The 17,307-nt window shown below is 26.6% G+C and overlaps 1 protein-coding gene across 3 annotated transcripts; it reads left to right on the plus strand.

Moving 5' to 3' along the window:
* The first annotated feature begins 464 nt into the window (after window positions 1-464).
* Window positions 465-17,157, plus strand: LOC126894758 (ankyrin repeat domain-containing protein 11). Of its 3 annotated transcripts, none has more exons than XM_050665995.1 (7): window positions 465-933; window positions 14,636-14,798; window positions 14,866-15,161; window positions 15,219-16,000; window positions 16,069-16,281; window positions 16,387-16,638; window positions 16,697-17,157. In XM_050665995.1, the coding sequence occupies exons 1-7, from the start codon at window positions 903-905 to the stop codon at window positions 16,874-16,876; spliced, it is 1,917 nt and encodes a 638-aa protein (XP_050521952.1). In that variant the 5' UTR covers window positions 465-902; the 3' UTR covers window positions 16,877-17,157. The 3 variants fall into 3 exon arrangements, with proteins under 3 accessions (XP_050521952.1, XP_050521954.1, XP_050521953.1); XM_050665997.1 differs by lacking the exon at window positions 465-933 and adding an exon at window positions 9,530-9,720; XM_050665996.1 differs by lacking the exon at window positions 465-933 and adding an exon at window positions 12,770-12,809.
* The last annotated feature ends 150 nt before the right edge of the window (window positions 17,158-17,307 follow it).

The raw sequence follows: 17,307 nt of genomic DNA on the forward strand, positions 1-17,307 counted from the left end.
TTTCTGAGTAGTTCTGAACAAAAACAAGTTTTATTTTCCTATTATTAATGGACATCTTTAATTTTAAAAAATCATTTAACAATTACTTATAAAGGAAAAATTGTAATAAAATTGTTTTTCCTGAATAATTAAAATAAATGTTATCTATCTGGAGGTTGTTGCACCAAGCCTTCAATTGCTCTCTATAAAAACGTAGGAATATATCTCAATAATCAGATAAGGCGTGCGAAATACTTGTACGGAGTGGGAGGGACGAGCAAAGGGTATAATGTGAAATTTTGGAGGTCCCAAGGTCGATGGCAATGTTGCCAGTTCAAATAAATGGTAGGAGGCAGCGGCGCGGGGACCGTTCGCATAGGCCGCGCCTCCCCGGTCGCTAATGCGTCCTGGCAGTTCTTGTCGTGCTGTACAGTATTGTTTGGCCGTTTCCCGCGCCGTTGCCGTTTGTTGTACGAAATCCTGGCAACACGCACCCATATAGAAGCGGCGCGCGCGTACGCACACGCACCACTACAGCGGCGGCAACAACGACGACGGACGACGAAGCCGCTTGCCACCACCAATAACATATACACTCCGAGCAGTTTATAACCAAAGCCGTTGTCCGAAACGGTCCGGGTGGCGCTTTCATTTCGTTTCGCCTTCACCGCACCGCTGCGCTACCACCACCCCGGCTAGCGTCTGCCACCACTGCCACCGCCGCCGTTGTCGTTGTCGTCGCGCTGCTGCTGACAATCAAGTTCGTTATTTATTTATTTCACCGGCCGCCGTTTCTTCCCCGCTACTCCACCGTCCATTCACTCTGTTGTTGATTACCCGCGTCGTGGTGGTTGTGCGACGTTGCGTGATCGTCGGGGGCCGATATGGTGGCCGTGCTGTGAGCCAACGAGGAAACTGGCAACATGAGCGCGTACAAAAAACGTTACAAGACAAGTACGGTTTGATTTTTTATTTTCATTTTATTAAGAAATGTTATTATTTTACTGCCAAAAATTCTTGAATTAATGAAGTGATTTCAGTAGATTTTTTATGCTTAATATTTCTTGTGCCAGTAAATAACCAAAGATGCTTAAAATTGTGATCCATTTCGCGAAATAGATATCTTGTTAGATATAATTACCGTCGTTGTTACGAACATTTTTGATAAAAATATTACTTGGAGTAATTTTCTTTTATTTATTATTTAAAGAAATTCTTTTTTTATTTAACTAATACATTTTTATATTACACGATACATTATATTGAATTCAATAGTCACGTGGTTTTTATTCTTCTAAACTGTTAAAAATACTTCCCGATAAATTTATGCTCTATTAAAATAATTTATTCCAAACTATGTAGTATTTCATAGTACCTTAAATAATATGTTTCGAATTTCTAGTATTTGAAGTTTGAAAATAAAGGTCGAATAAAAATGTTGTCAAATTGACGTCTATTCTTTTTTAACTGACTTTTCAGAATAAATATTTAACAAAAATTTACATTTTTTAATTTTTGCTGATTTAAATTGAAAAATTGAGTAATCACGGTAACATTTTATATTCAATCAAAATAAAATAAAGTGATTTTCAAACCTTCAAAATTAAGACTTAACAAAAATTAATGATAGGTAGATTTATTTTATTTACCAGGAACCCTTTTCGTATTGTCTGTTAAATTAATACATGTTACAACTCAAACATGTATTTAGTTGAAACATTTTAGCTTGGTCAATTATTTTCATCTTAAAAACATTTTGTTATAACAATAGTAACACCGCATTTTTCTAATCTTCAATTCTTAAAACTCATTAGAATAGCTTTGCTCTAATCTCCGTTACAATATGTTGATAAATGAGTAAGTTATATTTAGAGTAAACTGCATAGTTGATAAAAATATGAATATTAGAAATCTGCAGAAGACGTTATATCGTGTAATGTTTCATTCGGCTTATAATTTATTTTAAAATGTTATCTTATTTAATCTGTTATTAATGTTTATTGCCATTTCCTATTAATTACTTCCGTTATACGCATTAAAAATCAAATTTATTACGAAAAATTACATTTTTTTTTTTGTAATTTCTATTTTGTGTATTTTAAATACTTATATTTTGCAAGTTATGAGCTATCTGTTAAATCAATATTACCTTAATAATACCCTTAAGTTAATTTCATAGAATGAATATTGAGTTTAAAATAATTACTGATCTCTTATGTATTGTGAATTCATAATATATTTTAGTTGTTTATATTTAAATATATTTATATCTAAATTATATTTATGATCTCGAATAATTGACTCTAGATAGTTCTTAATTTTCAAGAAATCTTTATTGTTATTATTTAATACCATAGTATTAATTCTTACCCTTATAACCGGTTTATATCGCATTGGTCATACTAAGTGGTGAACAAATGTTATCATAGTCATATGAAATACTTATTAAGATAAAATCAAAGAAAATGACTAATATTTTTTTAAGCATTCCATACAATTTGAAGTATGTTTGATACTATGTTTGATTTTTAGTTTCAAAATTGCAAGTATTTTTATGTTCTCATCTTAAAACATTTCCAGGATGATTTTCCTAAAATATTTGAGCAAAATAATGTTAAGTCTGTCCATTATACTAGATAATTTTTATTATTACTTTAAACGTTTTTGTGTTAAAATTGCTTATTTTTCTTAAATTATTACATTTTTATTTTCATTGTTAGAAATATATAAATTATTAAATAAACAATTTAAGTCAAGACTATCTCAAAGAACAACTTAACTGACTATTGAATTGTAATTTGGTCTTTATTTTTGTAAATAATTTAAATATGTGAGTCTAATTAAAAGTTATGTTTCCTGTAACGTTAAGAATTATTTTCTAGTAGAGAAATGATAGCTATGTGGTGGCGTCCTATTTTATATTATTGTGTAAATTCAAATAAATTAATGATAGATTTAATTAAAAGTTTTTATTTTACTTAATACATAATCAATTTGAATAATGACCTTTAAAACATATTTAAAAATCAGTACATTCATTTGGTAATTTTTGATATTCTTGTTAAAAGAGGTTAAACACATTTAATTTATACAGTCTTAATAAATTCGTGATGAATGTATGTACTATTTTATACGTTCATTGTGTTTAGTAGTTTATAAAGAGTTTCCATCATAAATTTCATTGTTGTTTGCTATTGTTTTTTGAACATTAGCTTGTGCAATCCATAAATATAGGTTGCATCCATAAAATTATTTTACATTATTTAATGTTTAACTTTGCCCAGTTACTTTTTTACTTAAATGCTTATGAGGTCATGATAAAATAACTATAACCCGTGTATAATGATAATTGCTAAAACCGTTTAAATATTTCTTGTTTTCTAAAATATTTTTTCAGAAAAAAAATACAGAATTTTGACTAGTTTATGTTAAACGATAAAGGAAAACTATAACTATAGGGAAATCGAAATTATTTAGTAAAACATTTATCATTATTTTTTTTATTGGTGTTGTATATATAATTTAATATAGTCGATAATACAACAACTGTTATTTATTGTTTTGTTCATTTGAAATTGATTATTTATTACTAACAAGCTTTGTCTGTAGCTAGATTAATCATATCCTGAGAAAATAACTGTATTTCTGTAATATGGACATAGAAAAATAGCTATATGGATATATTTTAATAGTACTTTGGTATTATTTATTTGATAAAAAATAAATTACTCATCGTGACGTCCATTGACCTGCATTTTATTCATCAATTGATTATTATTCGAATTTAGCCCATAAAACTATAATGATTATGATCATCGCAATTTATACAAACTTCAAAAACATGTTTTGTTGCTCAATATCATTTTTTTAGAACTAATTGTTGAATTAAAATTACTCATTATTTGATTGGTTGACGTGTATGTATACATTCTATAACACGTATTAGTTCTGTAAATACGTTGGAGTTTTAGAAATACTTTTAAAATATTTGTTTTATTATTTTCCCTAGTTAAAAAATTGAAGTATTTAAAAATAAATACAAAACAATTTAACTATATTTAAGATTACTCTACATTTTATCAGCATGCTTTCAAAATGTTGCTTAATATATCTAAAATATATTTTGTACAATTTTTAAATGTGTTGTCACTACAAAAATAGTTGTTCTTGAAACGTTTACCGAGTATTTTCTGTATTAAATAAATTGATAAAATGTAAGTGTCCATTAAATATATTTCACTTCCAATTATTAAGGATAGACACTTGATTAATTATGGATCTAATGATATTTTTCATTTTAATTCTTCTTATTTTAAAAGATTGAAATAAAACTAGAAATTTCCTTTAGTAAAAATATGTAAATTATGTCTATTATTCTCAGAATTTTTTTTGTTCAGAAGAGATGATAGAATACATGACTATGTTTAATGCTGTTTTTTGTTAAATTCGTTGAACATGAAATTTATTATCATTATTTAAAAAAAATGCTATTGTTAATGTACAAACATGACAATGGAAAACTGTCAAATTGTACCATGTACACTAACTCGTAATAGAAATCAAATTCTCAACTGTTAAGCCTACATTTGCATGTAATTGTATATACTTATTTAGTTTACATTAGATGAAATACATTATTAATTTTTAAATATTTTGTATTCCTTTGATTTACATTATGGATTATTTACATATATGACAAAACGTCAAAACAACAATACTAATACGTTATTTAAAAACATGTTTTCTGTTTATGGTTTTGATGATCATTCTCCTACCACCTATCACCTTACTAATGGTAAACATAAGGCTTTCAATGTAATCAGTTATTATTTTCTTAGTCTAAAATAAAATATGTGTTAGTGTAAATCTGCAAATATATTTATTTTTCTCGAATGAAACGCAATGTTTATGATAATAAAAATTATTAATGCAATAATAATAATTATTATTATAGCATTACAATTATTATAAGGTAAATTGAAAATTAAATTTTTTTAGTGAAATACTTACTGTCGTTGCTACGATTGTTTATGGTCATAATAATTTACAAATAAACTTATTTTTAATATTTAAAAATTCATCAAAGATTTTTATTGAATTTATTTTTATTTATTACGGAAGTCTAGAAATAGAAAAAAAAATAGTAATTGATATTTAGAGATATTTTAGAAATTAATAATTTTAGTGATACTTTAACTATACTTATATTTTGAGGAATTTTTTATTTTAAATTATCCTGCCGAGTTAGTTTATTTAAATATTTTGGTTTTGTAGTATGGATACTTTCTTCAAGCTTAAAAAAAATTATTAAATTAATTGAAATCTTCTGAAAAATTACTAACTCCAATAATAAAAAGCATATAACATTCCATGGGATAGAAAGCTAGGGTAAAGTACAAATTTTTCGTTATAACATAAACAATTTTAGTGCGGTTAATATAAAACCATTTAAAATTGACTGTACCGTAAAAGTAACATTGCGTCACTTATGAATCAATAATCACTTACCATATTATGTAATTAGTTATATAGTTAATTTGGATAATAAAAAATTAAAAATAGAATATTTAAGTGTTGGAAATTATCAATCTTCAATTTATATTTCTGTGAAATTTGGTTATTATTATATTATCATTGATCTACTGCACTTATAAAATGTTTATTTTATCATCTGGTTTAACCTCAACTAATATTGGATAAAAATACCTGGAATAAATTATAAATAATACCAAAGTTATTTGAATTTAAAGTGCGTAAGTTGGATATTTTGAATTTAGCTTTTAAGGACATACTCATCAAAAATATATTTATTTTTTATATTCTATGTGTATATACTCTTTTGCTTCTAAGACCTGTTTGTTCGAGTCGTTATAACTCTGTAGTGTGGCATACTTACACAGAATAGTTTTACACGAACACACGGGGGTATAAAGTACAATTTTTTTGGCAACGTTCTGTTCCGCGATAAGTTTTACGTGAGATACGATGCCAAGAAATCAAATGTGTTTAAATAAACGGCTACTATTGTGGGCACACCTAATGAAAATGATGTCATGATGATGGTTCTAGTGTGTATTTGTCTTTTATAAAGGTAAATCTGGCGTGGAACTATTGCATATCTGCGCCAAAGAATGTTGGTTCTGTTATATTTAATATTATTAAGTAATATTTTATTTTAATTAAACAATTATTATTATTAAAAACGTAAACTGTGAAATTAAAGTTCGTACATAAATTAAAAAAAAACCTTTTGAGTCTTCATTGCATTGAAATTATTAATGTTTGGTAAATTTCAAGAGAAAATAAATTTAATAAGTTACTGATAGAATATAAAATACTTTTGTTGAACTGTCTAATTTTGATTTTACAAAACATTTTGTGTTTTTCATTTTACTTTCTGAATGAGTGACGAGTATATTTTACAAAATCAGTTTTTCAGTTTTCTTGTTTTTTTTTTATAAACCTCTCAATTTATAACAAAAATTACAAAAAAGTGAAGACATAGTTTGGGGGGTGATTTAACACAATGACCGTCGGCTGTCATACTTATATGTACTATTATTATAATAATATGCGATTTTGGTCGCCAGTGGACTTAAAAATTTAAATCAAACAAAATGACACTTATGATTAATAATTGCATACATATTTTATTGTATTAAATTTAGTTAAAAATTATAAAAATCATTATAGTGGATAATTTTTTGCTTTGAATACGTACAAAAAATTATATTAATTAATTGACTTGTGTTGAAAAAATGAAAAACTTACATTCTAGTANTTTAGTTAAAAATTATAAAAATCATTATAGTGGATAATTTTTTGCTTTGAATACGTACAAAAAATTATATTAATTAATTGACTTGTGTTGAAAAAATGAAAAACTTACATTGTAGTAGATAATAAAGTTTTAGGAAATCACTTAACAATACAACATTTTTACTAAATTTTTCTTAATTATTAATTAAAAATAATAAATAATACTTAGAATAAGTTTTTGTAAGTCAAAATGTTCCAAGAATCAGCTTACTAATTTTACACTGTAACTTATGATTACTGTTTTAAAATCAGTGAGCGGTTAGACTGTTTATCTTGAATCTTCTTTTTTTTGCTACTTTTTATAGATCTTTGAGTATTGTTCAATTGAGTTATTTTGTTTTTTACATGATTATCTCTGTCAATGGTATGTATTTAAAAGTGTTTTAATTAAATAATTATAAACTATATTTGGATAATATAAGTTAAAATGTAGTTTTATCATTTTTATAAGTACTTCTTTGATAATTTAATTTATCAGTAAACAACAGTGAAATTACCTTTAACATGTCTATCGTAAAAATAATAATGTAGGCATTTTTAATCAATCAAAAAAACAGGTAATTGTTATTATTAATTTATTATCACATTTCTTATAAATTTTATACGTTTAAAATCAAAATAATATATTGATTTTCCAAGCATTAAATTATTTTATTATTAACTCTTTAAACATTTCTCAAAATTATTGTTTAATAGGTATATTTTGTAATAATTATGTATGAATTTTAATACTTAGGTGCTTCGACATTTTTACTACATATTTTCAATTATAAATCATATCTGTTATTACATACATATAAAATATACAGAGTAGTCGCGTTGTTTGTTATTTGCTAGGGACTCTCGTTATATTATTAATAACAGAGTTTTTTATTAAATTAAAACTGAGTTTTCGAGAATTATTTTCATGCTAATTATATTAACATTTTGTATGTAATAACTGTTTTGATCGGAAGTTATTTGAAATATTATAATATTTAATTTACATCCCAACACTCTTTTCTTTCGATGACTAATAATTTAAACCAGTTTAGTGAGTTTGGTTGAAAACTTAAATTTAATGCTAATATTTATCAAATTCCGTGAAATTTTTGGCTTCCTTACAGGTTACGGTTGATTTACAAAAATAAATGGCAGAATATCATGAATTTTGCTTATTTTTATTAGCCACTTATATTGTTACAATACCAACATTGAAACTGAATTAAGATTTTTTTAATAATGTAACGGTTACAAATAGCATGTCGTTTTAGACAATTATAAAGAGAAAAAAAATTACACGAGAAATGCTCTTGGTCGATTCATTTGCAATACGTGTACCATGTACACGTATTATTTGCAATACTGTACCTGGCGCATGACGTGACGCATAAAAGAGTATCAATAAAATGACTCATAGAAACGCTATTAGTATTGAAAAACCTTCGTTTTTAAATTTCATAAATAAAATATGATTGCTTAATTTACGTTTTGTTAAATGTACAAGTATTCATTTATTTGCTCTTTACATCTTAAAGTCGTATTAAACGAACTAATTTTTTTTTGATCTGTGTAAAACTACATTACATAATAATGTTGAATACTTATCAATATTTACTCTGTTGACTAATAGGTCACTTTATCAATAATAAATTTTCAATAATTATTGAGACGTAGATCTTAAATATGTATAAAAAAAATTAAATTTAAAAGTTCAGTTTATATTAAGGTGACCATTTTTGCAAATGACAAAATATCTACCATTGTTATTGTGCATTATAACAATTGGCACATTTAAACTCTTAAATGATAGTTAAAATGTTTTTTTCTTTATTTGATTGTAATATGACGTAAATTTGTTTTAAAATTTTTGTATTGAAAAACAATTTTTTTTTTAGAAGTTATTACAAAAAATATATGTCATTTGTAGAACGTTTTCTAATTAATAAACTGACATTTTTTTCTTAGCTTCAGATTTTATGATTAAAAAAAAAAAAAGTCATTTATCAATATCTTGATTGTAGTTTTATTAAAAAAAATTTTACATTTATTTTTAAATTTATTGAAATGTATGTTACGTATCAACCTAGTTCTATGTTAATTCAATGTAAAAATTGCTTTTTTTATGTTTGTTTTAATTAGATGAGTAATTATGTCTTTTCTCATACTATTTAATCATAGTATATTCTAAAATTGAATTTATTTTTTAAAAAGTTGACAATCGAAATAATCTCGTTTTTAAAATGCAAATTATTATACTGGTTTCAATTAAATCTTATTTAATTTAACAAACAATCCTTGTTTTAATCTATCAACTGCACTCGCTAGTTGTGGAGGTATTTTAGACGTGGGTGACTATGATGCAGTATTTTTGTATGTATATTCATTGGGTGATATGAATAAGAAGTAATGCAAATGTCATAACTGATACGTTAATATTTCAATTGTGTCCATATAAATGCATTTACAACATGGCTTTGCTGCGCTAAGGTGAAATGAACAAGTTACGGCTTTTGTAGGGAAAACCTAAAACGCATAATTATTGTTGGCGCGTACGACATTTGGAAGAGAAAATAACTGGAACAGTTGATGGGGGACAAGGTTCGGGAGTCTGGTTATTCTGGAAAGTTATCCATAATTTTACCAAAGTGGGGTACTATTGTAAAGCGATGGTACGACGTCGCCGTTGACCTTGAACGTTTCTCTCGCGGACGCACACCGCGACCACGAGGCGTTTTAGTCTGTACTATTCGATTTAACTCGACCACGGTTCCAGGCCGGCACAGTTGGCAGTGTTTGCTATACAGTGAGTGCGCGCCGTTTCTGTTGTTTTTGTTGGTGCCGTTGTTGTTATCGTACACTGCTGGTGTGTAGTTCGATTGTGATAACCCTGCCAGGGACTTAATACTGTGATATACCCCCAGATCTTGAACGTATATAAAGGTTAGAATTTCTTTTTTTTTTCGTATCATAATTTTTTCTTTGTCGCGTAAAAGAGGTCTTTTGAAATGTTCATTCTATTGCCATGTTCCCGGGGTAGGTGGTTTGATTGGGTGGAGAAAGGTTTCGATTCGTCATAGCGACGTTGTCATGTTTCCCGTATCTCGTTGCTGCATCATTAAAAGACAAAATGCCGTTTCACTATTGTTGAAACATTGACACATGCACCACTCTCTACATACTCGTCTTCTTTATCACATTATATTTATTAGTTAAAGGTATTCTCTTTTTTTTTTTCTATTGAAATGAATATATATATATATATATATATATATGTAACGCTCTAACTCTACTTTGTAAATTGATATAAATTATATATGATGAATTAAACTTGGCAATATTCATTCTTGAAATAGCTCTTGTGAATTAGATGACCTAATAGCAGGTCAAAATAAAGTTTTTAAGAATTACGAATTCCGTAATTAATTCAACCAACTACATTAACTATAATTTATTCTTCGGTATTGTTCTTAATTGACTTACAAGCTATTGAAACATAAACTGTAATGATTAATTATTTTTAATTGAAATTAATCTCTTTGGAAAGAGTCTTCCAACAATAGGTGTTCTTTTAATTATATAGTCGATAGTAATTTTTCTGTCTACAATATTTAGGTTAATTCTATAAGTTATTTCGACACTTATAACAAATCTGGCTTCAGATTTTTGTCATCACATAAAGTTTTTAAGATAATTAGTTAGTAATTAAGCTTTAATAAAATAATTTAATTATTATAAAAACTAAAAAATAATTTTTTTTACAATTATTTGATAAAATTTGACGTTTAAAAAGAATCATTCAAGATTTGGGATTTATTTGTCAAAGTTCAACGGTTTTTATAAATAAGTGTGTTTTAAATTTAACGTTATCCGCCAAATCAAATCACTCCATTATTTTATAAATAATTTTTTCTAATCACAAAAAATTCATAAAAACATTTAAAATAATAAAAGTGTAGTTTTATTTTTAATATTTGAGCTTTACGTATATATATTTTTCATTAATTGCGTTTTTCCCAGTTATTTCAAAATCAAAAAGTTTATATTTTTTAATTACTCACGGAAGTATTTATCTGTTGGTAACAATTTCATAATTATGAGATTAATCAAAAAACAGGTATAGTGAAATATTCAGCAATTTTTCTGAATATCAGTATAAACACTGTTAAAATTGAAGGATAAATCCCTATTTTTCACAATTCTTAACATCATCAAGTTTTACTAGATAAGTTAAAATAAATTACTTTACATTTTCTTATAATGATAAATTGTTTAATTAATTAACTAATTAGTAATTATGTCAAAAATTTGATTTGATAGAAAAAATCTGAAGCCAAATTTGAAATTAGCATTAATAACTATATAAATTTATAGATAAACTTATAGATTTTAACTAAATATTGCATACATTAGATAATTTTTCATTATTTGTTGTCTTGTGTGTTATTTAAATTTTTTTATTGTTACATTATTGCTTATAACCAATGTAATCTATGATGACTTTAATATTTTATTTGCCTGTATCGATATATATTGATAAGGATTAAGAAGGATTTTATTCCTGAAAAATCAATTCCATGATAAATAATCGTAATTTCTTTAGTTTTTATTATTTTAATTAACGTATTAAAATTTAACTTTTTACTTTTGTTTATTTTTTCTACGAATTTTTCACTTTAATAACTAACAAAACAAATAAACATTGTAAAATTCATTTTAAATTGAATCCTGACTATTGAAATAATTTATTTTTCTAATATATTTAATTAATTGCACTTATATCCTGATTCCTTTTGTAGGTAAACAAAAAAATGTTTCCATTTATAACAATTACAATTATCTTGTAACAATTACAATCATCTTGTACTTGTAATTTGTGCAGTCATTCATTCATATGGAAAAAAATAAATTTTTAATGAAGTTAAATCAATAAGTTTCATTTGTATTATTAAATTTTACAAACTTTATATTTAAGCATGTGCGATGAAATGAAATTAATAATGAACTGATTGACTTGTTGTTTCATTTTATACAAAATATTCTTTTTGTTGTATGTAATATTCCTATTTGATCTTTATATATTACAACTGTATAATAAATAATACAAATTTATTCGAGGTAATATTATGTAGTTGAATATTTTTTTCAAAATTAAAGTTAATAGCTATTTATTAAACTATACTAATTTCGATTTAAGTTTCATTAGTATCATGCTATTATTGAAAAAGGTTAATTTGGTAAAATTAATTGTTGCGTGAAAATAATATACTATTTTAATCATTAGAATTTATTAATAAAACAATTTTATTTTAAAATTTTGCTATAAATGAAAGTATTAAAGTCAAGTAAGATAAAATTTTAGTATTTGATATTTTGATGATAAGTTGTATCGCAAGAGATCACAAATTGAGAACCAATGGCAAATGAAATGTTACACGATAATGGCCGCCATACTAACTTCACTACCAGCAGAAATAGTCGAAAACACAATAAATTTTTGTCAGCAAAGTTATTAAAATTTCACTAGAATTTCTTAGTAAACCAATATTTGTGAAAATAACAATGAGTAATGAACACATTATGGCTAATAAATTGATACCGTGAACAATATATACCATATATTCGTTAACCCTATTTGTTATTTCAAAGAAATCTATTAAATTTGTCTTGTTTACTTAGGTAAGTAGTTATAGGTTCATAGAGTTATAATCATTTGTTTGGTCTTAATTATTACTTCATTATTGTTAATAATATTCTAGTTCGCGTTTGGCGAGTTAAAACATAAGTTGCACTTGTTACTTCGCGTTACTACCAATAGTAATTTATTCATTAAAAATTGTCTTTTTTTTTTTTAGTATTTTTTAATTTTGATAGTGAACAAGATTTATATAAATGATAAACGTTAGAAGTATTTTTTAGAAAGAAAGAATAAAATAATTAGTAATAAAAGTTGATAAAAGTAAATTAGAATATGAGTTGTAATGAAAATTGTTATCTCGTTTAATGGATGTGGCAAAAAGTAGACGAGTCAAGTAACTAGTTTCTAACACATTATGAATAAAATATTGCACAATTATCGATTAAATATTAACACGGGTTTATTAATAAGAAGACCAAATATTATATTTATTAAAAAAGAAAAAAAAAATGATTTTAAAAACGTGTTAAGGAATGCTATATATTCGACTTTAAATATTAATTGAATTATATACTATCATGCTTAAAATTTTTGTCAAAAATTTATTTATCTACAGTTATAAAATAGTAAAAAAAAACTTTATTGCGGCAATAGCAACCTGTGTAATTAATTTATCTGTCATTGGTTCTCCCTCATGCGGTTGCTTTTTTTTTGTGATTTTAATCATCATTTCGACTACCAACGGAGATCGAAGGAACCAAGTTTCAAAGTATTTTTTAATTTTATCTATTTTTATATTTTATTCGAAATTGTTGAGTATCAGTAACATGAACCTATTTTTGTGAAGAGTGTTTAAATTATATTTTGCAGGCATACACAACAAGAGGTGATATGTCATTTTTTATCAAATTGACTTTGGTATAATTTCTTTTTATAAGATAGGCGTGGAATTGGTTAGTGAGATCAGAATCAATATAAAAATTCTATTTTGTCTTACGCCTCATTTAATTTCTCTTTTATAGGAGGTTACCATGTGTAATTTAAAGACGACGTTTTAAAATAACATTTCTTCAATGGTATTTATTCAATTATAAATATTATACTTATCATAGAAATAACTGATATCCCTGAAATTTCGAATAGAAAAATTAACATAATGTATAATTAAATTACAAAATTAAAAAAAAAATGTTTTTGAAATCCTTTTTCTTAGTGATTTTTCACTTATATTGTTTTGATAAAATAATTTTAAAATCTTACATTCATATTTTATTATCAATAACTCTTCTGCAGTACCATCATAATATGTTTGAGTTTGGATTTCATTGTTTATTTACATTATTATAATAATTATAATAATAACCTGGTAACAATTTTGCTAAATATGTCAGCAAAAGTGAACATTTATTTTAATCTAGTTTATTTTTATGTTATGTAATTGTTTAAGATATTTAATTTAATTTTTAGAGCATAATAAATTTTTGCATATATTTGATATTCTGTATGCACATTTCCCAATATGTTTTGCATAATAATCCCCATACCTTAGTTATAATTTCTTAGGTTATATTTATTTTCCCTGATTTGTCAAATATTAAATAAAATAATTATAAATAAATTGGGATGCTAAGAAAAAATTAGGAAATAATAAACTTATTTATAAATATTGCTGATATACTAACAATAAGAAATCATTATTATTTACTCAAATGTTTGAATAATCTTTGAAAGATTTATTAGTGCAGTCATTTGTTTTAATTTTTTTTTTAGAAATTCATTAAAAGTTTATCGGGCGCTGTTTTAATTAAAAAAAAATATTTTCATGTACATAATAAATAAAATAAATATTGATATTATTTTTAAAAGTTAGCAAGTTTCTAAAAATAAAAGTAATTGACCAATAATATACATTTTTGTCTATATTTGAAGTCATTAAATGTTTAATAGGAATTCATGCTCTACTTTTACACGCGCTCAAGTTGAAAAAAATGTTCTCTTATCTGAGGCATGTTCTCTTACCCAAATACTGACGTTAAAAATAGTTTTACAATTGCTATATATCACGTACACATCGATAATATAAACGTGTTGTTTACTCGTTACAAGCAGTGGTATATGCACAATTGGTCTAATTAAATATTTTTTTCATTTGAATTCTCGACTTTGAGTAACTATTTGTTATTTCACTATGTTGATTTTTAATGTATTTTTTTTCAACAGCTGCTGGAAATAATGACAAACAATCGCACGGTTCATCGCCTAGAGTGACTTTGCGCCTTACTAATACGGGCAACAACCAATTTAAAAGTTCATCGTCTCGACAAGATGAAAAGAACAAGAAATTAGCTGAAGAACACAATAACTGCAACATGTCGAGCGATACGTATGTGTCATTATTTTGTTGTTAGTAATTTTTTTAATCTGTTTAATCGCTTAACATATTTTCATAGTAAAACTATTGAGACTGAAGAAAAACTAGAAACACCTGCTCAATCGTCCCCAGTAACGACATCGAGTACACCGGCTACTACATCTGCAGAAACTGCATCTACCAGTGTGACCAAAGAAACCGATGATGTTAAAGAGAATGGATCAGGTGACACGGTTGAAACTGAAAAGAATCTAGAAAAAGAAACTGCAACAAAAGTATCTAAAGGTACTGAAAATTTAAAACGCCCTCCAGCTGAAGCAGATGAAGAAGTGAAACCAAAGAAACGCAAGGAAGAACAAAATCAAAATTCCAAAGGTAAAGATTTGATCTTTTTAACATTTTAAATTCTTAATTTTTGTTTTCTGTTATTAGGTAAAAGTGATGCTTCCAGTCCAAAACCTGAAAGTGATGAAGATAATAAATCAAATGGTTCAGGTCCTTCTAGTGCTGATAGCCCAGGTGGAGGTCCCAAAGTTCCTCCCCTTAAAATTGTGATACCGACCACAGATGCTGATACTGGTAGTAGAACTAATGGAAAAAATGGTAATCGTTCTCATCATCATACAGCGTTACCCTATGTTGTTCCTTCTGAAGAGTCTCCTCCATCATCAAACCAACCTAACTCGCCTAAATCACCACAAAAGCAAGGGTCTGATACTATTAATACTGATGAACAGAAATCCCCTCAAACTAGGGTACTTCGGTCATCTAACCGTTCTGGTAGTAATAGCAGTGGTGCACCTAGTCGAGGCAATTCACCTTCTGTTCCTGAAGAACAGTTAGTACAGACTAATTCACCAGCAGCAGCAACAACAACTGCAGAAACAGGGTCAACCAATCCTTCGCCAGTTGCACGTACTGAACAACAGACTGATAATGCTTCAGCGCCTACAACTGTAGAAGAAAAACAGTCAACCAGCACAACCACTACCACAACTACTACTACATCAGAAACTGCTGTAACTGCTGAACTTTCAGGGATTGAATTACACCCTAGGCGTCGTAAATTAAAAGCTAGTCGAACAGAGTCTGAAAATAGTGATACTTCTTCTGCTGCAAATATTGCTGCTACTGAAACAAATCCGTCCGGTTCAACTAATGATCCTGCTCCGGTTACCAATTGTTATCAAATGTTTCTGAATATTAGAAAACAAGTAAATTACTTATATTAAATACTTAAAATGTGTACATACTAAATTTTAGTTTTATTTGCAACTTTTAGATTGACAAAAGGCGTAAAGGCCTATTTCCAGTGCAGCCAAAACCACCATCTGGTTTTAAAGATTATCTCATGAACAGGTGCACTTATGTGTTGGCAAATAACTCTAATAGTCGTGTAGTTAATATTCAAACACCATCACCAGCCAATTTGCACGAACAGCTTAAAAAGCTTTTTGTTGAACAAGAAAAAGAGAGACAAAGACTTCGAATACAAGTTAGTTAATAATTTTAAATTTTAATTACAGAATATTTAATATGTACTTAAATTGTATACTACTACTATTATTGTTTATTTCATTTACTATTATTTTCTTTTAAGCATATTGTTGAAAAAGAAAAATTAGTTTTGAGCGTAGAACAAGAGATACTCAGGGTTCATGGTCGTGCTGCACGTGCATTGGCTAATCAATCATTACCGTTTTCTGTGTGCACTATATTAAAAGATGATGAGGTATACAATATTATGACCCCAGAGCAAGAAGAAAAAGATCGACATGCACGTTCCCGTTATAATGGTCGTCTTTTTTTGTCGTGGCTTCAAGATGTGGATGATAAATGGGAAAAAATCAAGGTAAATTACTTGAAAAACTTATAGTTGTGAAATTTTTGATTATATTTTATTTTTCCAGGAATCCATGTTACTTAGACATCACAATGAAGCAGAGAGCCTTCATGCTGTTCAGAAAATGGACTGGGGTTGGAAGCTCAAAGAATTACATTTGTGCAGCAATAGTATTGAGCCAAATATTGAGGAAGAGCATGTACCTATGGTTCTAGTCAGTGACGATTTTGATCTCTTGCCTGCTTGAAGTCCTTATTACTTATTTTTCATTTTTTATCATATCAAGCCATTATGGTTATTATTTTACATTTGTTGCCCTTACAAAATTGTTATAAACATCTATTGTCATTTTATCAAGTGTTTCCCACTTGTTTTGTGCCATTTTATTAATATGAATGAAGTCCAGTGTGACTAAGATATTTTTAGTATGCTAAGAAATGTTATAGTGGTGTATTTATAAGGGTTCTTAAGCATTCATTGTAATTTTTTATTAATGGTGACAAAATACATCATAATTCTCATTAATTACATTAAGTGTAATTTTTTATTTAAAAATAACAGTTCTTTGAAAATTATTTGTGTATTGTACTAATGTATAAATTATTACCTTGAGCATAATTGAAGAATTTCATTATTTGGTCATACAAAACTTTAGTTTTCAGAGCAAATAAAACTATG

Source organism: Daktulosphaira vitifoliae, unplaced genomic scaffold (genome assembly GCF_025091365.1).
Source record: "Daktulosphaira vitifoliae isolate Bord-2020 unplaced genomic scaffold, ASM2509136v1 Scaffold_1, whole genome shotgun sequence".
Taxonomy (NCBI): Eukaryota; Metazoa; Arthropoda; class Insecta; order Hemiptera; family Phylloxeridae; genus Daktulosphaira; species Daktulosphaira vitifoliae.

Coding starts and splice junctions, on each gene's coding strand:
- LOC126894758 (XM_050665995.1), top strand. CDS start 903: ATGAGCGCGTACAAAAAACGTTACAAGACAA. Junction 14,799..14,865: donor TGCAACATGTCGAGCGATAC/GTATGTGTCATT, acceptor ATATTTTCATAG/TAAAACTATTGAGACTGAAG. Junction 16,001..16,068: donor TTCTGAATATTAGAAAACAA/GTAAATTACTTA, acceptor TGCAACTTTTAG/ATTGACAAAAGGCGTAAAGG.